The 26,144-nt window shown below is 48.9% G+C and overlaps 2 protein-coding genes across 2 annotated transcripts in view; both read right to left on the reverse strand.

Moving 5' to 3' along the window:
• LOC143962485 (tripartite motif-containing protein 14-like) overlaps positions 1-23,419 on the reverse strand; it is a 146,596-nt gene extending 123,177 nt beyond the window's left edge. The window contains exons 1-2 of the mRNA XM_077471766.1: positions 23,113-23,419; positions 14,886-16,891 (exon numbers count right to left, since the gene is read on the reverse strand). Of these exons, the coding sequence (XP_077327892.1) occupies positions 15,555-16,891; positions 23,113-23,419 (1,644 nt within the window). The 3' untranslated portion in view covers positions 14,886-15,554. The remainder of the gene's footprint in view (positions 1-14,885; positions 16,892-23,112) is intronic.
• The window catches only part of LOC143961773 (E3 ubiquitin-protein ligase TRIM39-like), a 216,232-nt gene continuing 202,416 nt past the window's right edge, over positions 12,329-26,144 (reverse strand). Inside the window, exon 2 of the mRNA XM_077471111.1 lies at positions 12,329-12,812. The gene's annotated coding sequence lies outside the window, so the exon portion shown is untranslated. The remainder of the gene's footprint in view (positions 12,813-26,144) is intronic.

Here is a 26,144-nt window from a genome sequence, read left to right on the forward strand (position 1 = left end):
CTCCCTTGAAAGTCCCAACTGCCTACCATTGGGTCTCATGTCAGCCCTCCTTGCCCCCCAGGACACATAAGAGTGGCCCAATATCCAGACGAGACCCATCTGGATTCCACCTGAAAGAAATGAAGAAAACCATAGGTAACTACCATAACATATCCTCACATCATCATCTCTTATGACCTTAGCACCCCAGTAGCACAACATTCCCTGACCTTTCAAAGCAGTGGGCCGTTCCCTACTCAACAACCAAGTGCGGCCCTACATAAGTACAGAACCTCCGTGAATCCCAATTACCTATCCGACTAACAGCAGCTTGGTCCAACCTGCATTGCGCAGCCTCAGTGCCCACCCCAATGTGGAAGCCGTACGAAGCATACTGCGTGTTGTCCAGGCCTGCTGCCTTTAAACACTTTCTGAAAACTGACACAAACTGAAACCGGGACAGAAAAGAACCATCCTTGTGAATTAACAAAATGCCTCCTATTACCAGGTGAATACTCAGGAATTCCTTTACCACCCCCACCGGACACACCGGAAATGGAAACAACCTCACCTTCACCCCTTTGCCTCCCTGATCCGTCTTGGATCGCTGCAGCAAGAGCTCCATACTAGCCCCATGAAACCTCAGGTCCTGAGCTTTCAAACCCCGTTACCGCTTTTGAAGGGCTACCAGCTCACTAATCCTAAAGGCACCAAAAAAGGCCAATGAAAACGCTGCCTGGAATAAAGACGCCTCATATGCAGATGAACATATCACACCCAACTTGTGCGATAGCGCTGTAAGGTTGCCAAAAGTCACTGGCCTCCTGACATCTCTACGCTTCTGCACCAGATGATAGCCTTTCATGGCTTGTCAAACACAAAAATCCTTAGTGTAATCAGTGGCGCCCATTAATTTGAACAAAAATGCCAAACCAGCGAGCTTACAGTCCATAGACAATGCCGACACTCCTCCCTCGAGGTTCCTGGAAACAAAATAGATGACTAGCCACCTCACCTCCGCCGCTCCGGGATCCACACCGACCTGCCTGAGCAATGCCCACCATTTGTCCCAGACCCTCTCATACGCCCCCATGTGGACTCCCTCACCGATCCCTTTATCCATCCTGCGAGGACTCCAATGTGATCGACCACATCCATCGGGGACACTGAACCCCCTGCCGTGCTGCTGCCGGAGCCAACTCCCGAAATGTGTCCCACTGGAAACTAGACAAGGCCTCAGCCAATGTTTTATCCACCCCCCGGGAGATGCACTGCATATAACATGATGTTCATCTGTAGGCAATGCAGCACCAAATGCTGCAGTACTACAGGTTTTGACGACGCTGAAATGCGATTAATGACCTGAACAACTCCCATGTTGTCACAATTGAGTCTGACCTTGGAGTCCCTAAACGACTCACCTCAAATCTCAACGGCCAGCACCATGGGAAAAAGCTCCAGCAGTACAAGATTTTTGCAGAAACCAGCCTCCTTCCAAGCACTGGGCCAAGGCTCTGCGCTTCACTGCCCCTGATAAAATGCCCCGTACCCCGTGGACCCGGCTACGTCCGTGAACAGATCCAGGTCCCAATTACTCCCCGGGATGGAAATCCACGGTGATTTTATATTATAATGCAACAAGAAAGTATCCCACACCTTCAAGTCCTCCCGATGTTCCCTGGTGATACGGATGAAATGTTTGGGACACCTGACCCCCACGATGGCTGACGACAGCCGTCGGCAAAACACCCTGCCCATGGGAATGATGCAACATATAAAATTCAGCTTCCCAAGTAAGGGCTGCAGCTGCCTAAGCTGGATCTTCTGCAGCCCAAGATCGCCTGAATCTCCCCCTTCAGCGCCACCATCTTCCCTTCCGGTAGTCGACACTCCACAGCTTCTGAATCAATGACTATGCCCAGAAAGCTGAGCATGGTAGTCGGGCTTGCCGACTTGTTGCCTGCCAGCGGGATACTGAATCTCTCCGCCATCTGTTGCAAAGTTGATAGCAGTACTGCGCAGACATTGGACGCCGGGGATCCCATGCAAAGAAAGTCGTCCCGGTAATGAATAATAGAATTCAAACCCAAACGTCTCGGACCACCCACTCCACAAAAGGAACTGAATGACTCGAACACGGCGCATGAAATTGTCGATCTTTGTTTGTCTATGAGCTGCTCAAAGAACTCCCCCTCCCAGCAACAGACCAACAGCCAGAAACTGTCCGGGTGAACCGGGAGCAGGCAAAAAGCCGATTCAATGTCAGCCTTTGCCAGTAGCGAACCTCTACCGCAGTGGCATACCCATCCCACAGCCACATTGAAGGACGTGTATGACACCGTACAGTAATCAGGATCTATTGCACCGTTAACCGAGCCCCCCTTCGGGAATGACAAGTGGTGCATCAACTGAAACGTATTCAGCTCCTTCTTGGGCACTACTCCCAAAGGGGAGACCACCAGGTTCTATAGTGGCCGCTCCTGAAATGGCCCAGCCATGCGCCCCAAAGCCACTCCTTTACCCAATTTCTCTGCCACTACCCCCAGGTGCAACAGTGCTGAATGCAAATTCTTCGCAACTCGAGGGACAGCCGATAAAGCACTGGGAATCCTGAAACCCTCTGTGAATCCCTCCCATAACAGCCGGGCAGCCGCTCAGTCCGGATACCTGTTTAGGAAAGGTTGCATCCTTTCCCCCCTTACTGGTGTCATCCCTTTTGTTACCAAGATCTCCAGCGTTAAAACAGCCAGTTCCGGGATGAGATCCACCGCAACCGGAGCACTCGTGTTTGAAGTGGCAAGCGCCTCCAAACGTACATGTCTCGTCATTATACTGCCAGCAAATGCCCCATCATTTGGCAGCTGGCTGTCTGGGGAAGATGGACCACCGCCCCCCCCTGAAAAAAACTGGTTTGGGGCCTGAGCCGAGGAAATCAGCCTCATCCAGAGGCTGATGTCCTTATGGTCCCATCACAGGGAGGGGCACACCACCCTGCACTGCCGGAACTGCTCATCGTACCTGAGCCACGCTGTACCCCCTGTAAACCCTGTAAGCCTCTTCTATTGCGTCCATGTAGCAAAATAACGCCAAACAATGTTCAGGGTTCTTCTCGCCTATCATGTTTGCCATGATGGCAAACGCCTGTAACCAATTTGAAAACGTGCGCGGTATCAGCCTATAATTTTCCTCATTCTCCTTACTATCGTCCAGCTTAACCCTATCAGGGTTAAATTTCTCCAAAGGTAAAAGGGAAAATATTTCCACATACTCCCCTTTCACGATCTTCTCTCTGACTTCCGGCCACAGATGAGACCCCAGTGGCCCTTCGAAGCAGACGTAAACCTCACACTTGGCCGCATCCGCAATGTGAACCACGTCTGTCTTGCCTCCCCTTTTCCCGAGTAGAACCCACTTTTCCCCCGGCCCCTGTCGCTACCGTCACCACCGGTGGTACTGGAGCAGACCCGGAAAGGGGCACCGCCACTGATGGATCAGTCTCCGCACCTGCTGCGGTGGTTGACCCCCCCAACCCCTGATGATCCCCCACCTGGCGTCAACCACACGGACGTTTGCAGCGCCCGCCCACGTCTTGTGAAAACTGCTGCACCAGGTCCCTCAAGCCCCCAATAGTGTCTGTAACTGCACGTCAGGCCCCGCTATGGTGGGTGCTGTGGATGCCGGCCAGGGGTCACCTGTATGTGTGGCCCACCCCTTGAAGTCACTGATCCCCCAATGCAGTTATCCCCTCAAACTTTGCAAAAGTTTTGACACAGACAGGGACAAAACAGAAGATGAATCACTGGGCCGAGCAGGGGTTGTCCCCGCCGCCGCTGCTCCCGACTCCACAGGTGCCGGATGCTCCTGCCTGTCATCTGCCTCGGAGTCGCTCACCTCTCCTTCCGACATGTGACTGGGTGACTGCAGGGGCTCCATGTTATCCAACCACAGGGATGAGGGCCTGGATGCTGCCGACTCTTTTCTTCATTGGCCACGCTTCCCTTCTCTGGCTCCACCCACCGACTTTCCGGTCTTCAAGCCTGCGGCGTGCACCGCGGAACTACTGGGCCGTCCATCATCTCTTCCTTGTCGGCCTCGCCAAGCCACGGAACCGCTGGCCGGGGATGGGGTAAAATCCCGGAGAGATGATCATCCGTCACTGGATAGCAAGAGTGGATTAGCACCGCTGGAATCTTTTTTTTTTTTTTTTTTTAACAAAGGAATTTTTCAAAAGTGTGTTTGTCTTATTTAACCATTTTTACACTTTCTTTGTGAAATGGTAGGGGTACTTTTGTAACCCCTTATCATTTCAAATGGGGGGGCCGGGATCTGGGGGTCCCCTTGTTAAAGGGGGCTTCCAAATTCTGATAAGCCCCTCGCCCGAAAACCCCCACAACCACCGCTCAGGGTTGTGGGGATGAGGCCCTTCTCCACATCAACATGGGGACATGGTGCTTTGAGGGGTCACATACCCCCAAAGCATCCTCCCAATTTTGAGGGCATGTGGCCTGGTACGGTTCAGGGGGGGGGGCGGTCTCTCGTCCCCCCCTCTTTTCCTGCGGCCTGCCAAGTTTGCGTGCTCGGATAAAGGGTCTGGTATGGATTTTTTAATTTGATGCGGGGTTCCCCTTAATATCCATACCAGACCTGAAGGGTCTAGTAATTTAATTTAGGGGAACCCCCACGCTTTTTTTTTTTTTATCAATGAATGAATTGTCGGCTAATACAGAGAACACTCATTGAGTGTTGTCTGTATTAAGGGAGCCGACAATGGAAAGTGATTTTAAAAGACTTTTTTTCCTTGCGAAATGACACTTTGTGCAGGGACAGTTCTAAGCACAGGAAACATGCGCCCCTTCACAGGCATACTATAGACACCCCCAGGTAAGAAATTTAAAGGAGGGAGGTGCGCATGCGCGAGGCTTCCAAGATGGCCGCGATCATCTAAAGCTCCGCTGCCTCGCGGAACGACGGAACCCCTACCGCACGACACGGCTACCCTTCCGCTTCCCGAGCTATAGGGACGGACTCCCGAAGAGTTGGGGCACATTACCGAATGACCGGTGGACTGGCTAAACGCAATCTGGGCCCGCTGTTCGCTTCATTGGACGTGTGGGAGAAATCCAAGATGGCCACCGCAGCACAGCTCCTATCTCAGGATCACAGATCCGCAGGCACAGTGGATTTCAGGTCAGATACAGACTTTCCTCCTCTCCACGCCACCCCAGGCAACCCCAGGGGTCCTCCCAAGGAAGCCACACCGTCCCCCTCCCCCGCGGGGACTTACAGGGCTACCCAGGCCGCCATGGCCTCCCATGAGGCTGCTCATGTAGACCCAGTCTCCCACATGGATGCCCTGTTTGGCAAATTCTCTGAACTATTAGAAAGGGGCCTCTCCCAAACTGCCTTGCAAATCACGGGGGAATTGAAAGCTGACTTTATTAACCTAGGCTCCCAGATCGAAACGATCGAACATAAAATGGAGGATACCATAGCCAGATCCATCCAAAACTCCAGGCACATTTATTCAGTACAGGAGCAATTAGACCTAGCCATGGCCCGTATCGATGACCTCGAAAATAGGTCACGCAGATATAACATCAGAATTCGCGGGCTTCCAGAATCAATAACTGATGTGTCCAGGGCGGTGCAAGACCTCATTACACAGCTAATCCCTGACATCCCAGCTACTAAGCTTGAACTTGACCGGGTCCATAGAACCCTCGGCCCCCCTAGGAAGGATGGCACTCCGCGCGATGTTCTGGCCAAGCCACATCACTTTTCGGTGAAGGAAGAAGTTATGAAGAGAGCCAGATCCCTGCAACACGTCACATACCAAGGCCACCAGGTTCAGATCTTTGCGGACCTCTCCCCCTCCACTATACAGAGACGGAGAGCTCTGAAACCCCTCTTGCTTGCAATGTCACAAAAAGACATAAAATACAAATGGGCATTCCCATTTGCGGTCAGGTTCACGGACAAAGGGAAGTCTTTTGCTTTCTCCACTTTCCCCGAGGGGGAAAAGCTCCTCACCAGGCTGAAAATCATTTCTCAAGAAGCTGATATGGACACCTCTAACCCTAGCCAAAGCTCCAACAAACGGCCAACTCCTAACAGCCCACAATCCCCGTTGTGGACCTCCGGAAGAGCCAAGAAGGTCAAGGATAACGCACCCACCTGAGCAACATTCAGACCCCATTTCGGACTCTCCATTCTGTGACTGACCGTCCGAGGTCCTGGAGAGGGCCGGAGGACTGCTCCCCAAACATTGAAAGTTTGGCCCTCCACCCTTTTTTGCCCTCCCCTTGCCTAGGACTTGTGCTACCCTTTTCCCCATTGCCTTCAATATCCCGGGACGCTATGCAGTACTTCGTCCACCTACTGGACTGCCAGTAACCCCTCATATTATTTGCGCCCCCTCGAAATGGGCCCTAGGGCTGCTTTGAGGACTTCTCAGGGGGCTGCATTCCCCAGCACCCTCCCTGGATATACCATCCTACCTTTGCATAATGACCAGCATTCATTGTTTAGCCCCAGTGTCTTCTAATCATTATGTTTAGCCGTGCCTTAAGTATTTTTCTTATTGCTGCTTATCTTCTATTGTTATTTAATGTTGATATAACAGTTCGGGTAGTTACCCGACTAGGGGTCCCCAGTTCCGCGAGGGACCACATGTGTAACTCTCCCTCCCTCGGCCTTTCCCGGGCGCCTGAGGGCCGGGACTTCTGACCTTATGGGTCGGTTGTCTACATTGTTCTCTCTTGGGATTTCGGGGGGTGTCTCCTGCCCTGATCTCCTCTTTCTCTTCTCAGGAACGCTTTCTTTCCTTGCCCTTTCTCCTCCTCTCTCCCCCCTTGATGGTAAGCTACCCCTGTTGAATGTTTACATGACACTACTTTTTTTCTCCTCAGGTCTGGCTGAGCGAACCCAGTCGGCATTGTATCCTGGGAGACAACCACGAGCCACCGATCCCAATGCTCTTGCCGAGAACCCCGCTGTGGATTGGGTAAGTGAGGTCGCTTTCAGAAGCTGGGCTCCCCCTCTGCTCCATGGCTGACCCACAGGCTGCTAGGCTTAAGATAGCCACCCATAACATTCAGGGTCTTAATTCCCCCATCAAACGGAGAAAAGCCCTTGATTACTACAAATCCCTGAAACTAGATATAATTCTACTTCAGGAAACGCACCTTCCTGTCCGGTATAGTCTCAAGTTCCTACATGCCCACTTTCCTCAGTTCTACTTAGCTAACGCGGAATCCAAGACCAGGGGGGTGGCCATTTTGATTGCCAAAACGTGCAAATTCAATAAAAGTTTTGAAAAAGCGGATCCGGAGGGCAGGTTTTTACTTGTAAAGGGCACTGTGGGGGACCAACTTTACTCCTTGGTCTCCTACTACGCCCCGAACACGGGTCAGGCCAAATTCTTCGAATCCCTGCTGCGCACCTTAACGCCTCTTTTGGAGGGAACGGTTATTGTCGGAGGGGACTCTAACGTCGCCTTTGATCAAGGACTTGATAAATCCTCCCCCTCACATTCCCGCTTAACCAGGCCCACAAAGGCAAGCCTACGGATCGCCAAATTGCTTCACGCTCATGGGTTATCCGATGTCTGGCGGGAATTAAACCCCACAAAGAGAGACTACACTCACTACTCAGCGCCACACCAATCATATGCACGGATAGACCACATACTTGTCCCCTCCTCGCTCCTTCCCAGGATGCTCAGAGCCTCCATCACTGACACAGTGATCTCGGATCACTCGCTGGTAATTGTGTCGGCCCTGGGGGGTTCGAGTGGGAGACACCCCAGGCATTGGAGGTTAAATGAATCTCTCCTTTCAGAGCCATCACGAGTTATGGATCTCGACAAAGCACTGCAGGAATATTTCTCTATTAATGCGACTCCTGATGTCTCCCCCGAAACCCTGTGGGCGGCGCACAAAGCGTTTATTAGGGGAAAACTCATGCAATTAGGTTCTCAAATAAAACGGGAAAGGCAATCAACCATCCTGAAGCTAGAAGAGGAATACTCTAAACTCAGAGCTCTTCACAAAAAGGACCCCCTCCACACCCCCACCTCCCTACTAGACAAGACTCGCTTAGAACTCAATCTCGCCCTCACCACGAAAGCAGAAAAATCGGTTAGGTGGTCTGGCCACAAGTTTTACTCACAGGCGGACAAAATAGGCACACTCCTGGCTAATAGACTCTCCCCTAGAACCAAGCTAAGCACCCTCCCTCGGATCAGAAGTGCAGGACACCCGCCCACGTCTAATCCGGTCACAGTTCTGAATGCCTTTCAGAACTTTTACACCTCTCTCTACAGTAGCCCCCCATCTCCCAAAGACAACCTCCTTCCAAAGTTTTTGGAGGGACTCCCCATCCCTGCCTTATCGGACGTTCACAAACAAGTCATGGAAGGCCCCTTCCAGGTAGAGGAGATACTGGGAGTCATAAAGGATCTTAAAAAAAGCTCCGCCCCTGGACCCGACGGTCTTTCGATCCCTTACTATAAAGCCTTTGCCAACACGCTAGCCCCTCACCTGGCCAATCTCGGTAATCATAAAGCTAATGGAGGCCCCCTGGATCCCCACCTTAACACGGCGTATATCACGGTCATCCCCAAACCTGGCAAAAACTTGGAAGATGTCAGCAACTACAGACCGATTTCCCTCATTAATAATGATCTCAAAATTCTTACGAAAGTTATGGCCAATAGGCTAGCCTCCTTCATCGGACGCTACGTCCACAAGGACCAAGTTGGTTTTATCCCCGGCAGACAGGGACCTGATCAAATTCGGAGGGCGATCGATATTATCTCCATTCTGCAGTCTAATTGGGAAGGGGGACCCAGACAATCTGGCTTCCTCCTTTCCTTAGATATTCAGAAGGCTTTCGACTCGGTCTCATGGCAGTACATCTTCCAGCTCTTTGACAGGTGGGGATTTGGGGCTTGTTTCCTGGGCTTATTACGGGCCTTATACTCCCAGCCGAGGGCCCAAATTCGAATGCAGGGATACCTCTCTGCTCCAATTCCCATCACCAGGGGGACCAGACAGGGGTGCCCCCTATCCCCCCTCATATTTGCAATAGCCATTGAAACACTGGCGATCGCAGTCCGCCACAACATAGACATTGGAGGTGTCCAATGCGGTAGTCAAATGCACAAATGTGGACTCTTCGCGGACGACATACTGTTATTCCTTACTTCCCCCTCACAACCCTGCCCAACTTATCCCGGGTACTGGACGACTTTGCCAAGGTCTCAGGCTTACGGGTTAATTACTCCAAGTCTGTGGCTTTGAATATTTCTCTCCCCACCCACCAAGTCCTCTCACTCAAACAATCCTTTCCGTTCCAATGGAATGACACTGCCATCCAATACTTGGGTATCTCCCTTACACCTAAAATAGAGATGTTGTATGCCCACAATTACCCCAAATTATACAGACAGCTGGAAACTGATCTCTCCTCATGGTCTAAACACGAACTATCCTGGCTTGGCCGGATTAACTCCATAAAAATGACCCTTCTCCCCAAAATCCTCTACTATTTTCGAGCCCTGCCAATACCAGTTCAGAAGGACCACCTTTGCTCTCTGCAAAGTAAAATACTGAAATATATCTGGGGTAATAAGGGATACCGTCTACCGCAAAACACGCTCTTCCTGCACAGACGTAGGGGGGGGCTGGGCTTACCTAACCTTCACAAATACTACCTTGCAGCTCGCCTAGCCCAACTCTCCTCGATCTACTCCAAATACGAGAAACCGGATTGGCAGTCCATAGAACGCTGTTCTGTACCCTCTTTTACACTAGATTTTCTATTGTGGTGCCCGTCCAAAGCCAGGCCGCCCATCATGTCCCCATCCCTATCTCACTCCTGCGCCCTATGGGACGGTCTTCGCAAAGAGCCTTCCCTAGTCTCCACTTTAAGACCCCTTGCTCACATGTTCCGTAATCATGACTTCCCCCCTGGTCTGGACATTGAGGCCTTCAGATGGTGGTTGGACAAGGGACTATACCGGATAGGTCACTTTTTCAATTCAAGGGGTCCGATTTCCCTGGCTTATTGTATCGAACACTTAGAGCTACCAGACACAGAGAGGTTCCGCTTCCAACAAATTTCTCACTTCTTGAACTCACTTTGGAAAAACAAACCCCTTCCTCCTCCCTTTACTGAATATGAAGCCTGGTGTGGTGGGATCGGGGAGCAGAGGGGTGGTATTTCAGTGATCTATGCGGCTCTCACTTCCCCAACGGGCAAATCCCCCTATATGACGGCATGGGAATCTGATCTCCAGACCTCTGGCAGTCTTGAAACCTGGCAGCTGGCCCTAGCCAGATCCTTTCGTGGGATCCAAAACACCTCACTAATGGAGGCTAGCATCAAATTGATAACCAGGTGGTACCTCACTCCAGTCAGGCTAGCCAAAATATACCCCACGGCTAACCCCTTATGTTTCAGGGGGTGCCAACTTCGTGGCTCCATGATCCACATCTGGTGGGAATGCCCTAGGCTTCGATCGTTCTGGACTAAAATCTTCAACTTGATTTACTTAGTCACAGGCTGCCGGGTTCCGAGAACTCCAGAGGTTGTGTTACTCAATGCCCCTGTTCCTTTGCTGTCTGGTAACACTCAGAAACTAACTTATTTTATCCTATTAGGAGCCAAAATTGCGATTGCCTCCGCATGGAAGCAACCCAGACCCTCCTTCCTCGCAGTTAAGAGGAAGATATCGTGGATAATGTCCCAAGAAAAACTGTCAGGTATTCTGTCAGATACCACACCTAAATTCCGAAAGGTGTGGGACCCTTGGGCCCGTTACATGGGAATCTCTCTGCTGCCTGGGGTGCCCCCAGGCTCTCCTCTAGTGACCAGACCTCACCCCTAAAGCGCCCCCTCTTACATTGAATTCTAAACATTCTCCCGCTATAACCTTCCACCCTTTCAGGACATAGCTTACACCCCCTTACCCCTCTGTCCTCCTCTTCTCCTCCTCTCTTCTTTTCTCTGTCCTTCTAGACGTTCTAAGTTTTTGGTTTGCTCAACAGAGCTGTAATTGACAGGTTCACCGTACAGTCCAATTTAATGTTGCGGTGCCCACTGCGGACGGTCCATCAACTTCTTTATCCCTCTGAGAGGGGGGGGCCTGGGAGGATACTCCCCCACCCTGGCACAGCAAGTTCCCTATTAGGGGTGTCGGGATGGGGGCTCCTGGGTGCTACCCCTAACGGTTCTATTTGGTGGGCTCTCCCTGGGGGGCCACCCTTTGTTTACCTCTATTTTTATTTAGCCCCTCGATGAGGAGGGGCATGCCGACTGTACCCTTTTGATATTGTCTGTCTTTCACTAATGTCTCCTGTTTTCATTACTTACATTGTGTCAGCGGGCCCTCCCTGCTGCAGATTGTTTATATACTGTTATACGTATGTAAGTGCCTTTATCGTAAAATAAAATCTTTTGAAAGTAAAAAAAAAAAAAAAAAAAGAAATTTAAAGGAATATTACATTTTTTTGTTTCACTTTAATCATTATTAAAATCACTGCTCCTGAAAAAACTGCAGTTTTTAAAACTTTGTTTTGCATTGATCCATGTCCCCTGGGGCAGGACCCGGGCCCCCAAACACTTTTTAGGACAGTAACTTGCATATTAGCCTTTAAAATTAGCACTTTAGATTGTGAACGTTCGAGTCCCATAGACTTTAATAGGGTTCTAAAGTTCACACAAAGTTTAGGTCTGTTCGCAGGTTCTGGTGCAAACCGAACAGGGGGGTGTTCGGCTCATCCTTACTCCACACGCTCCCAGGCCTCTCTCTCCGAAGGCAATACTACCGACCTTGTGTTCTCCTATCTATGCACTCCGTGCAACCTCTCCAACAATCCTCTCCCTCTCTCTGATCACACCTTATTCGTTTTGCTCTATCCCTGTCTTCTGTCTCCTCCCCCTCCAACCGCCTAACAGTTACCCATAGAAACCTTCCACACATTAATCCTTTTCTTCTCTACTCTGCTACTGACCACCTCTATGACAAAATCTCATCCCTGTCCTGCTACTCTGTCCACTTTCACCCGATCCATGAAAACTCATCTCTTCAGAGAGGCCTATCCTACCCCCACCTAACAACTGTACATTTATTTTCTCCATCAGCCCATCCCCCACAGTTATTACCTTTTGTATCTCTTGACCCTCCCTTCTAGATTGTAAGCTCCAAGGAGCAGGGCCCTCTGATTCCTCCTATATTACACTGTAATTGTAATGTCTGTCTTTGTGTTGTAAAGCGCTGTGTAAACTGTTGGCGCTATATAAACCCCGAATAATAATAATAATAATAATAATAATAAAAATAATAATAATTTCATAAAGAATCTTTATTTCACATTAACATTTCATTTCCTAACCCTCCCCCATCACCAGGACACATCTAGTGATTATAATACACCATCACATGATACATTATATTAGGATCCATTATAAAAGAGATCCCATAGAGTTCTATTGGTGATCCATTCTATGGGGACACATTATATTGGGGACACATTCCAGTTCTAGTAATCATACATTATTATAGTGATATCATTATATTAGTGATAAATCCCATTATTTCTTTCATTAGTAAATCCCGGGATCATTTCTTCATATATTTCCTCTGAGATTTTTCCATCGATTTTCATCTCTTTCTATTTGTAGATCTATTATTCATTTCCATTTCTTCACACAGTAAAATAATCAATAGAATAAACTCAGTGTAAATGTATTAATAATAAGGAATGAGATTGTTTACACATTATAATCCTATAGATAGAGATAGATTTGTTCTTAAAGGGCCAGTACGCCTCTATCTGTACTTTTCACATTGGGTCCCTCGGTAGTCATTTCCCTACTATGACATCACAGCTCGGACACAGACAATAAGTCATATTACACTCTGTGCTCTCTCAGCTCCGGCACTCTATACAATTCTTCACCGTCCCATCTCACTATACACAGTGCTCATGTACTGGGAGGAGCTATTAGAACCAATGCCCCGCCCCCTCTGTAGGTGACCCAAGAGCCGTACACACCCACTTATACTTTCCTTTATTGTTCCTCCATCAAAGTCCTCACTAAGTCCCCAGTTTCCCGTGTATTGAGGGATCATGTGACCTTCTCCCAGCATGCAGTGTTCAGGCCTGAGCGACCAATCACAGGACTTACATACTGTCACATAATGGAGGGGTGACATCATCAATCCTGTGTAAGCTCCAACATAACCCACCATGTATCTTACATGGGTGAGGACTCAGGGATCTGACATGGATTGATGGGGGGGCTATAAAAGGAGGTAGAAGTGGGCCGGGGGGGCTGTGACTGCCCTAAGTGAGCAAATGACAAAGAGACTTATTGATGTAACTTGGACCCCTAAAGTAGCGTGACACATAAAGGGTCCCTAAGTAATATGACATACTTGGGGCACCCAGGCAGTGATAGGACAAGAAAAAAGACCAATATGAGCCCCCCATGAACTGTGAACTACTTCAGCACCATAGATTGCAGGTTCCTCCCATTTCTGTGCCCCCCACCTGATGAAGCCCCCAAGGTGGCCATATCTTTTACAAAACCCTTAGCTTGGCCCCATCCCCCAGACCTTTCAAAGTGTTTGGGGCCCCCAGACAATGTTATGTCATCCAGATTCCTGGCAATGTCACCTATTTGGTGGGCCCCAGACAATGTCACCTACTACGGGGCCCCAGGCCATGTGACATATGTGGCCCCCGGCTTTCCATTCAGAAAGATAAAGTGACAGATAAAGTGACAGATGATAGTGGCACTGGTGGGCACTGATAGATGGCACTGAAGGGCACTGATTAGCAGCACTGGAGTCACTATGGGGCCTGATGTCCCTCTAAAAGAAGCCAGTTATCGGCTTTCTTCTTTTCTTAACACTGACAGCGTGAGGGGAAAAAAGCTGTTGACCGGCTCCTGTTTACTTCCGTAATCAGTTGTTATTGGCTGATATCTGATCACATGGTAAAGGGCTCGGTGTGATTGGACCTTTACCCAATCTGTGATCAGCCGAATCTCAAGGGGGGCGGGAAGTGTGAGAACGGGAGGATGTACACAGACACCCTCCCAGCATTTTAAGACAACGCTGTAGTCGTCCTCTGGCTATAGTGTGGTCACCATGTGGTTAAATCTGCCCAGCAACAAATCCCCCCCAAAAAAATGCATAAAAAATGCAAATCACGGTATAAAAACCCGCAAGAAGCACATCAGAAAGGCTGAAAAGCCCCCTGCATAGGTGTGAATGGAGCCTTAGGCTGGGATGAGACTTGTGGGATGCGGGAACCAGTGCGATTCCTGTGCGGGTTCCCTCATCACACCTCAATCACCGGACGGTCACACTGACATCTGAGAACCGCTGCGGGGGGGTCAATGGAAAGTTAATGACACCCCCAGATCACTTCGCAGATCGCAGTGCAAACGCTGAAATGGTGCAGGAATCGGATTGTATAGATGTGACACCCAATGTGATCCGATTCCAGTGAGGACCAAAAAAAGGGTCCGGCACCATTCTGGTGTGAATGTGATTTCAGTCACACAGTTTGTACGGCTGAATTCACATCACACAGACATGACATGTGATCTGCACAGCAATGTGATCCCAGCCTTAGAGAGATTTCCTCTCACTTCCTGTCCTGGTGACACCAATACAAGGAGGGAGAGAAATCTGTACAGGGACACAGACATATAAACATCTGACAGGGGCTCTAATCCTTCCCCTTCCTTATTATACTAAACATATCATTCTTATTTCAGTCTGTGTTCCTGTTGGAGAGATCCTCTCATTTCCTGTCTAGATAAATGTTGTCACCGGGACAGGAAGTGAGGGGAAATCTCTGTAATGGAGCCCCGGATAGAAGAAAAACACCTGACAGGGGATCTAATCCTGACCCACTCTGCCTAAAAACAGTCTGGGCTCTCTGATCACATTTTTTTCTTCCAGTAATAAATCTCTAGATGACGTCTTCATAGATTTCCTCTCAGATTGTTCCATTTATTTCCATCTCTTTGTAGTATAGATTGTATGGAGGGGGAGGGGCAGAGAGGAGAGGTGACCCCATCCTGTCCCATCACAGTGACCCCACCCCCCCTCTATGTCTGATCATGGCTGCCCCCTCCCCCAACACAGAAGGACCTCATGTGGGGGAGGGGCAGAGAGGGGAGGGGGAGGGGCAGGGGGAGGAGATGGCTGATGTTAAATACTGTGACAAAACACAGAAAGTATTATGTCAGATTGTCATGGGAGAGATAGATAGATAGATAGATAGATAGATAGATAGATAGATAGATAGATAGATAGATAGATAGATAGATAGATAGATAGATAGATTTCTCACTGACCAATAGGAACATGTTATTGTTACTCCAATAATTGGACAGATATTCTACCCAATCACAGCGATCAGTAAGAAATCTCACATTTATTTATAGTAGAAAAACTTGCAGGAAGCCCCGCCCACTGCTATATACTATTGGATGAATATTAAATGAATTTCCCTCCTTCTTCTGACATCACCAGACTGTGGGCGGAGTTCTCACATCTCCCGCCTCCCCCCACATATCTTTATACAACCTCTCCATACACCTATCCCAGCATGGAGGGGCTCAGTGAAGGTGGTGGTGAAGGTGTGGAGGTGTCGGATCGGGTCACACAGATCATAAAAGGAGATCCGCCCGGCCTCATAATCCAGATATATCCTGACTCTGTTACTGGAGAGATTGGTGGGTAAGAGGATCTCTTCATTGTCATGTATCACCCAACACTCATCATCATCATCATCATCATCATCCCTGTACAATCCCCAGGACTTCTTATTCCATCCAATCTCTGACTCCCCCCCTCTCCTCTCTATACTGGGGTAACACATCCCGACTCTCCAGTTCTCTGACCCCCCAACATCCACTTCCCAGTAATGTCTCCCTGAGGAGAAACTCCGACTGCTCAACACCTGAGGATAATCCTGGAATCTCTCTGGTGTTTCTGGGTGATTCTGGTTTCTATCTGACCAGGATACAGTTTTCCTGTCATCTGATATCTGTAGATAATTATGAGCTGTGTTTCCATCCAGTAATATGTCTGCAGCTCCCTGTATATAGAATACATTTACCTCTGTTATTATATCAGATAAACCTGTGTGTAAGACCCCCGCCACATCCAGACCCCCTCCATCATGGAGGAGCTCCTCATGTCTCTCTCTGTCCTCATTATCTCCATCCTCAGTATCACACAAGTCACCTGTGTCTGATTCCTGTAAGACAGTCAGTGGATCCGTCACGTTACACAGCTCCTCAATGTGACGCAACTTCCTGGACAGCTCCTCCTTCTTTATTTCCAGATCCCGGATGGAGATGGAGATCCGCTCTGCCCTCCTGGAGATGTCCCTCAGGACTCTCTTCTCCAGGTCTTCCAGACATCTCCTGAGATCTCTAAACAGGGCAGTGACTCTCTCGGTGTCACCAGCGGCTTCTTCTTCTACTTTCCTCCGGTGTTCCTGCAGACTCTGGACTCTTTCCTCCGTCTCCTCTCTCTTTGTCAGAAGTTTCTGCAGAACATTCCTCAGTGTCTCCTTCTTCTTCTCAGAAGCCTCATCCAGTGACTCCATCTCATGTCCTTTATGTCCTCCAATCATACAACAAGAAATACAGATACAGGTCTCATCCTCAGTGCAGTAATACTCCAGGATCTTCTTATGGACGGAGCATTTCCTGCTCTCCATGGACAAGGTGGGGTCACATAAGACGTGTTCTGGGGACTTTTTGTGAACTCTCAGGTGTTTATCACACAGAGAAACCTCACAGTGCAGACAGGATCTAACAGCAGGTACAGGAGAGTCCACACAGTAAGTACAGAAGACCCCAGACTCCTCTTGATCTGGATGAGTAGACAGTAAAGTCTCTGCTATGTTACGTACCGTATATACTCGAGTATAAGCCGAGATTTTCAGCCTCTTTTTTGAGGCTGAAAGTGCCCCCCTCGGCTTATACTCGAGTCATCGCTGTCTGCCCGCTCGATCAGCGTGTCGAGCAGACAGACAGCGGCCATTCTATTCAAAAGCCGCGCCTCCGGCTCCGCCTTCGCCTGTGATAGGCGGAACACTGAATTTCCCAGCAGCCTGTGTTCCGCCTATCACGGACATCGTATCATCCTCGTACTACGGACGAGGATGATACGACGTCTGTGATAGGCGGAACACAGGCTGCTGGGAAATTCAGTGTTCCGCCTATCACAGGCGAAGGCGGCGGCGCAGCTTTTGAACTTTACAATGGCCGCCGACGAAGAGGGCACGGGACGGCACGGCACGGGACGGGACGGGACGGGGGCAAGGCAAGGCACGACACGGGACGGATGCAAGGAGGCAAGGCACGGCACGGGACGGAGGCAAGGAGGCAAGGCACGGGACGGAGGCTCGGGACAAAGGTAGGCTGGACACACACACACACACACACACACACACACACACACACACACACACACACACACACACACACACACACACACACACACACATGGATGGAGACACACACAGGGATGGATGGATGGATGGATGGAGACACACACACACAGGGATGGATGGATGGATGGATGGAGACACACACACACAGGGATGGATGGATGGATGGATGGAGACACACACACACAGGGATGGATGGATGGATGGATGGAGACACACACACACAGGGATGGATGGATGGATGGATGGAGACACACACACACAGGGATGGATGGATGGATGGACACACACACACACAGGGATGGATGGACGGACACACAGGGATGGACGGACACACAGGGATGGACGGACACACAGGGATGGACGGACACACAGGGATGGACGGACACACACACAGGGATGGACAGGCATGTCTCACCCTCGGCTTATACACGAGTCAATAAGTTTGCCAGTTTTTTTGGGGGTAAATTGGGGGCCTCGGCTTATATTCGGGTCGGCCTATACTCGAGTATATACGGTAGTTTCATGTTCCTCTGCAGTGCAGGCCGATCCGGAAACTTCTCTCTGCATTCAGGACAGGAATATCCTCCAGACCCCCCCTGTGTATCCAGCACACCATCAATACAGACCCGGCAGAAGTTGTGACCACATCTCAGCATTACAGGATCAGTATAAATGTTCAGACAGACGGAACATTCCAACTCAGCTCTCAGATCACCAGACGCCATCGCTGACAGCAGAAGAGAAACGAAACTGAAAGTCTCTGACACCGGAGAAGAATGTGGATGGGGGAGGGGTGACGTCCTCCTACACAGGGTGAGGCTGGATGAATATTATAGGACACGGAGATCAGAGTACAGAAGGGAGGAGATTTGTTTTGCAGTAGTAATGAGAATTATACCTCCCAACATTAGAAGAGAGAAAGAGGGAAAGACGGATGTGGAGAAGACATGCGGAGCACTAAGTGCAATGACATGAAAAGTGGAGATGACTACATCACGATGAAAAGGAAATTGGTTATATAACCATCTGAAGATTTACCCCCCTTCATGGCCAGGCCATTTTTTGCGATACGACACTGCTTTACTTTAACTGACAATTGTGCGGTCATGCAACACTGTACATAAATTCAATATATATATAATTTTTTTTCCCACAAATAGAGCTTTCTTCTGGTGGTATTATACAGAATTATGGGTTTCATTTTTTTTGTACAAAATTTTGAGTTTGAAACTAAGAATTCTGAGATTGCTGGACGTGTGTGCAGCGAGCTGCGGCGAGCCTCGTGTGTGGTGTGCGTGGAGGAGATGAGCGGAGAGGAATGAGGGATGTGAGACCGCTGTGCTGATCCCCCTTCCCCCGCCCCTTCTCACTGCCTAACACAGCGGATGAGGGGACGACCGTTGGTTTCTGGCCATCCTCTCGCGATCGCTCCTGGCGAATGAGAAGCTTCTCCTGCCTGTGTAAGTGTAAACACAGGCAGGGAGGAAGTGATGTCACTCTCCTCGTGGCGGTCTTTTTGACCGGACGGTGAGGAGAGAAGACAACATAGTAAGTGCGCCAACAGTCCACTGACATGTAGGTACACATAGGCACACTTTCACCCCCAGTCACCCCCCGATCACCCCCCAGGTAACCCCCTAGCCCCCCAGTCACAGGGTCACTGATTGCAGTGATCATTTATTTACTGATCACTGCATTTAGTGTCAGTTGTGACTGTAAAATGTGTCAGGGCAGTTAGTGTTAGGTCCAGGGTAGCCCCCTACCCCCCCTAATAAAGGTTTAACCCATTGATTGCCCCCCAGGTAACCCTTTCACCCCCTTTTGCCAGTGTCACTAAGCGATTGTTTTTCTGATCGCTGCATTAGTGTCACTGGTGCCGCTAGGTAGCTAGTTATTTTTTAGGTTCACTGCCAGGTTTTTATAGTGTTAGGTACCCCCATATACAACCTAATAAAGGTTTTAACCCCCTGATTGCCCCTAGAGTTAACCCTTTCACCAGCGATCACCGTATAAGTGTCACTGGTGACGCTGGTTAGCCAGTTAGTTATTTCGTTATTTAGGTTCCCCGTCAGGTTTTTATATAGTGTCAGGGACCCCCATATACTACCTAATAAAGATTTTAACCCCCTGATTGCCCCTAGAGTTAATCCTTTCACCAGCGATCACTGTATAAGTGTCACTGGTGACGCTGGTTAACCAGTTAGTTATTTAGTTATTTGGGTTCCCCGTCAGGTTTTTATATAGCGTCAGGTACCCCATATACTACCTAATAAAGATTTTAACCCCTGATTGCCCCAGTAAATCTTTTCACCAGTGATCACCGTATAAGTGTTACGGGTGACGCTGGTTAGTTAGTTTGCTTTTTATAGCATCAGGGCACCCGTCATTTATTACCCAATAAAGGTTTAACCCCCTGATCACCCGGCGGGTGATATCAATTAGGTTTTAGGGTCAGATAGCGTCTGCGTCGCCCCAGGCAGTACTAGGTTAGTGCCAGTACCGCTAACACCCACGCGCAAAGCATAAACCTCCCGTAGTGGTATAGTATCCGAACAGATCAATATCTGATCTGATCAGATCTATACTAGCATCCCCAGCAGTTTAGGGTTCCAAAAAAACGCATTGTTAGCGGGATCACCCCAGATACCTGCTAGCACCTGTGTTTTGCCCCTCCGCCCAGCCCACCCAAGTGCAGTATCGATCGATCACTGTCACTTACAAAACACTAAACACATAACTGCAGCGTTCGCAGAGTCAGGCCTGATCCCTGCGATCGCTAACAATTTTTTTTGGTATCGTTTTATACAGTTGCTGACAGCCTAGGTGCTTTTTTACCTGTGAATCTCACTAGTTGTACCACTAAATTTTTATTTTTTTTAAATTTAATATTTATTGAATTTTTTTAAAAAGAAAGACATAGACATCACCAAATCGGCATATCCCGGTGTGATTATAGACAGAGATGAAAACAAAAGCAAGGCATTCAAAGGGGGGGGAGGAAGGGGGGAAAAAAAGGCAGAGGGGCATAGTTATGCATGTAACTAGGATAAGACAGTGATTGCTAATCGTAAAAGAGCAAATAAGTCCTTTATGAGAGATGGTCGATGGGGATGATCATAGTAGAGGTGCGCTCCTAGGGTTTGTAATCCAGAGCTCCCAAGATCTGTGAAAACGACCTGTGGAATGGTTAGCTTTAGCAAAATAATATTCGATCTGAAAGTTCTGGTTAAGAATTTTAATGACTTCTTCCCGTGTGGGGGGAGGGCTGTTTTCCATCTTCTAGCAATTGCAAGTCTAGCTGCAATAAGTATATGGGTAACCGGAGTACGGAGATGGTTAGGCCAACTAGGGATGTGAAGTCCCAGTAGAAGATCCAGTGGGGATAGAGGAAGGGTTACTCCAGAGATTGAAAGGATGAGGCTCTTAACTTTGTCCCAGTAGCTTCTCAACAGGGGGCATTCCCACCAAATATGTAGCAGGGAACCGATTTTGTCGCAGTTCCTCCAACACTTGGGCGAGGTGTTTAAGTATATTTTGGCCAGTCTTTCTGGCGTGAAATACCATTTATGAAATAGCTTCTGCGTGGATTCCCAGTAAGTGATGCAGTGGGATAATCGTAGTGGTAGTAAGAGGGATTTTTGCCATTGTAGCTGCGTCGATGGCTGATCCGTTAGAGGAGACCAATATTGTATACTGGAGGAGAGAAGATCCGAGTGAGGCCCGGTAAGGAGCTTGTATATCACGGAGATCCCTTTGCTTTTGGGAGTTTCAAGATTATAGTGTGTAAGTAAGGGGAGTGACAGACAGTCCAAGGTTGAGTATCGCATTTTGGAGAGCAGGGATCTGATCCTTAGGTAGAGGAAGAAGGTTTGTTTGGGCAGTTCGTATTGCTCCACGAGACGTGTAAAAGGTTTCATAGTAGATCCCTCAAAGAGCGAGCCAAGGTAAGTAAGGCCTCGTTTAGTCCATTCTGAGAGGGGTAGATCTGGGGAGATAAGTTGCAGTGCATCAAGAGGTAGTTTAGCCAAGGTCTCCACCGAGATCCCATCCGTCGATTGTGTTAATGCTGTCCATGTTTTCGTTGAGGCCGTGATGGTGTCGAGTGGGTAATGCAGGGGAGGGAGCTTAAGCCAGGCGGCTGCAAGCAGAAGTTTAGTGTTCGTGCACAGTATGGTGGATTCGATCTGTTTCCCATTTGAATGACGATTATCCGACCACCAAGTTTTCAATTGGTCTAGAATGGAGGCTCGATAGTAAGCCTGGACATTTGGTGCGCCTAGTCCTCCAGAGTGAACTGGAGTCAGCACTATAGACTTGTTCACTCTAGGACGTTTCTGCTGCCATATGAAATCGTTAAGAAGCCCCTGAAGTTTTTTGAGTTGGTGTTGCATCATTGGGAGGGGTAAGGTTCGAAAAAAGTATAGGATATGCGGGAGCAGATACATTTTAGCCTGAGCTAGCCTTCCAGCCCAAGAGGCCGGAATTCGGCTCAGGTCCTTAATTAGGTTAGTAAGTTTGCCCACGAGGTCTGCGAAATTGGATCTAATCAGTAGTCGGCTAGGAGATGTCAAATGAATTCTCAAGTAGGGAAGAAAGGAGTTCGGGGCCCAGGCAAAGGGGAAGGTGGAGGAAATAGATTTTGATGTTTGCGGATCTAGACCGAGGTTCAGCATGAGGGATTTATTATAGTTCAGTTTATACATGGATATTCTGCTAAACAGTTCCAAGACTGCGTGTACAGCTGGAAGCGAGGAAAGGGGGTCAGTCAGGGCTATAATTACATCATCAGCGTAGAGGCCAATTTTGTGATCAACATCTCCGATTTTTATTCCAGAGATCTTCGGGTCCGATCTTATCGTCTGAGCTAGCGGCTCCATCACTAGGGTGAAAATCAGTGGGGATAGCGGGCACCCTTACCTGGTGCCGTTGGTGATTTGGAAAGGTTGGGAGACTACTCCCGATGTCCAGATACGTGCTGATGGGTGGGAGTACAAGCCCATTATAGCTTTATGAAACGTGCCAGACACCCCAAATTTGTGGAGGACTGCCTCCATATAGGGCCAATACACTCTGTCGAACGCCTTCTCTGCATCCAATGCTAGAAGCAGAGAAGGCGTTCCAGTATGCTCCGTCCACTGTATTAAGTCGATAAATCTTCTGGTACCGTCGGACGTTTGTCTGCCAGGCACAAATCCGACCTGATCAGGGTGTATAAGTTAGGGAATGACAGAAGACAGTCGTTGTGCGAGTAATTTAGCGTACAATTTTGTGTCTGTGTTTAGAAGGGAGATAGGGCGGTAGTTGGCTGGATTGTCTGGGGGTTTACCTGGTTTAGGGATGTTTACTACTAAGGCATCAAGGGATTCCTTCGGCAGCACTCCTGTGGTGGCGAACTGATTGTACATGTCACATAAGTGGGGGACTAACAGTTGGGAAAATCGCTTGTAGTATTCGCTAGGTAGTCCGTCTGGGCCTGGAGCTTTATGTAGAGGAAGGTTTTGGATTAGTTTGTGGATCTCGGAGTGTGTAAAAGGGTCTTCCAATTGTTTAAGTTGTGTCGGGGAGAGGGAAGGGAGGGAGATAGAGGATAAGAAATTGGCAATGTCTTGTTGGGAGGGGGGTGGAAGTGGATCTGAACCTGACATGTTGTACAGTTTCGTATAAAAACTTCCAAATTCATTTGCAATATCGAGCGGGTTAGTGAGGTGTGTGATTTTTTTGTTAGCTAGTTGCTTCTTAAATTGTCTAGCCATGTAGGCCCCTGGTTTATTGGCTGTTGAATAGGTCAGCAGTCGTAGTCTTTTAATGTAGTAATCAAAGTTTTTACGAAGGTGGTCACTGAGCTGGAGCTGAAGGTTTTTGAGTTCTGAGGAGACGATCTTCGAGGGGGATTTCTTATTGGTGGATTCTAGAGATCTGATTTTAGTCAATAGGGTTTCCGTCATGCGTGAGTGTTTTTTCTTTGCCTGGGAGCCAAGTTTAATAAAAAGACCTCGTAGACAAGCCTTATGTGCGTTCCATACAATGGATTGATCAGACATAGAGTTGACATTTTGTTGGAAATAAGTCTCAATCTCGGATCGAATTGCAGTTTCAAAATTGGGATCATTAAGGAGGGAGGTGTTAAGCCTCCAGACCGTATGCCTGGGCATTGAGATGGGGAAGTCAATTTAATCGTGACCGGAGCGTGGTCAGACCACGATATCGTGCCTATGTGGGAGGATTCAATAGACTGGAGTAAATGTTTGTCTGCGATAAATAAGTCAATACGAGAGTAAGACTGGTGAGGAGGAGAAAAGAAGGTGTAATCTCTCTCTAAATCATGCATGCATCTCCAAGCGTCATATAAGTCCTCACGCTGGAGGAGAGAAGCCAATGCTGAGGGCCTGCATCTCGAGGGGCTGGTGGTATCCAGCGTGTGGTCAATGATTTCATTAAAGTCTCCACAAATTATCAGAGGGGAAGATCTGTAGGGTGCTATTTTGGCGAGGAGGGTGGAGTAAAACTTCTTCTGGGCGCCGTTAGGGGCATAGATATTGACCAGAGTGAGAGGGCGGCCGTCAAAGGTGGCTGAGAGGATGATGAACCTGCCATCCTTATCGCATTCGCAGTTGTGTAGCGTGAAGTTAACGCTAGCGTTTACAGCGACCATAACTCCCCTCTTCTTTTTTGGGGCGTTAGCGAAGAAGCAATGGGGGTATTTCTTGTTGCTACATTGGGGTGGTTTAAATTTAGAGAAATGTGTCTCTTGGACGCAGAGAACATCTGCATGATGACCTAGTGCCTCTTTCCATAATATGTTGCGTTTAAAGGGAGAATTGAAGCCTTTAACATTTAGTGAGGTGATCGTGAGAGACATGACAAGTGTTTTGCGAGGGAGATGCAAGCAAGCAGAGAGAGATCACACCAACCAATGAACACCAAGCTAAGAGTACAGAGAGGTTGAAAAAGCAAAAACCATACAAAAAAAAAAATGTTAATGAACTGGTATATAACAAGATATAACAATATATAACAGTGAGAAATGTCACAAAGATTGTGTGCGCAGCACATTAATAACCTGGGGGTTGGAGAGAAGAAACAGAAGGTATACCGCCCAGGCTGGATATGGTAGCTCTGGGGGAACTGGGGCATTAGCATAGTCAGGTTTTTTCCGCCAGTTTGGTCGCGGTACGTCTGGTGGTTTCAGATGTTGAGCCAGAGGAGTTAGATTGACCCGCATCTCTTGGGGGAAGAGGGAGGAAGCCCCAATTGGTTAATTTTTTATATCCATCTTTCGGGGTAAGGATTGGAACGATTTTCTGCTGGTGGGTGACCAGTAGTTTGGTAGGGAAGCCCCATTTGTATGTTATGTTTTTCTGTTGGAGGATAGAGGTTACCGGGGAGAAGGCCCTGCGCATCTCCATTGTGGCCGGCGACAGGTCAGTGAAGAGCTTAATGGCAGCGTAGGGGGCCGGTAGGGACTTCAGGTTTCGTGCGGAGGAAAGTATTTGTTCCTTGACCTGGAAGAAATGTATACGGGCCAGAACATCTCTGGGGATGTCATCTGGGAGACGTGATGGTTTTGCAATTCTATGGGCACGATCTATGAGCATGTCTCGTGTGGTCAGACGAGGAAGTAAGGATGATATGAGTTGTTGCAAGTATGGGGTCAGGTCGCTTGGCATGACCGATTCGGGAATGCCTCTAAATTTGATATTATTTCGTCTGGAACGGTCTTCCAAATCGGCCAGTTTCATTTTTATGTGTCAGAGTTCTTCCGTATGATGGTCTTGCACATCTAGCATTTCGTTGTGTGCTTTAGAGTAATCTTGAAGATTTTCTTCAAGAGCGTCAGTGCGCTCCTCAATGCAATCAATGCGATCATGCATCTGGGAAATGGAGATCTGTAGCTCCCTGTGTAGGTCTTGCTGCAAAGTAAGTAGCATGTTTTTCAGTGTGGTTTCAGACACTGTGCTATCTGAGGCAGGCATGGCAGCTAGAGAGGGGGTAGTGTGAGAGCCATGAGTCCCGGCCACAACTGCAGACCAAAGCTGCTTTTTGGCATGAGGAGCTTTATTTGGGGAATGTGCTGGGGAGGTAGCCAGTCTCTTACCTCTGTCAGCCATGAGGTCTCCTGGGGATTCCACCAGAGGAGGGAGAGTGTCCATGATGTTTCCGAAAGCATCCGGAGCGTCCTCCTGTGCTGAGTGCAGTGCGGTGTGGTGGCCCAGTGAGGCTGCGGAGACAGCGTGCGGCGGGTTGAGAGGTTCGGCGCCATCTTGGGCCCTCTGCATAGCGGCGGCTGTCGGATAGAAATCCGTTAAGTGGCGGGGTTTGGGCGGATTATACCGCGGTTTCGACATGCCCCGTTCGTCCCTGCTCCTTCCCCGCTCCGGTGGTGTGAGCTGGGGAGAGGAACGTCGTTGCGTGTTGCTCATATCCAGGCCGTGGAGCGGAGCTCGGATCTCAGGCAGCCATCCCGGTCCGCAGCAGGCCACGCCCCCCTGTACCACTAAATTTAAAGCCCAAAATGGCAAAGCGAAGATACACTAGTGACGAGGCCTACGCGTTTCTGAGCATGACAGATAGTGAAGAGGAAGTCACTCATCTGTCAGATTCAGGCTCAGTGAAATAAAAAATGAATGCCCTTAGAAATCCTGAAGGCGGTGATTGGTTTTCAGGGTCCCG

The sequence above is a fragment of the Lithobates pipiens genome, unplaced genomic scaffold, assembly GCF_037356315.1.
Source record: "Lithobates pipiens isolate NorthernLeopardFrog02 unplaced genomic scaffold, aLitPip1_a1.2 Scaffold_8, whole genome shotgun sequence".
Classification (NCBI taxonomy): Eukaryota; Metazoa; Chordata; class Amphibia; order Anura; family Ranidae; genus Lithobates; species Lithobates pipiens.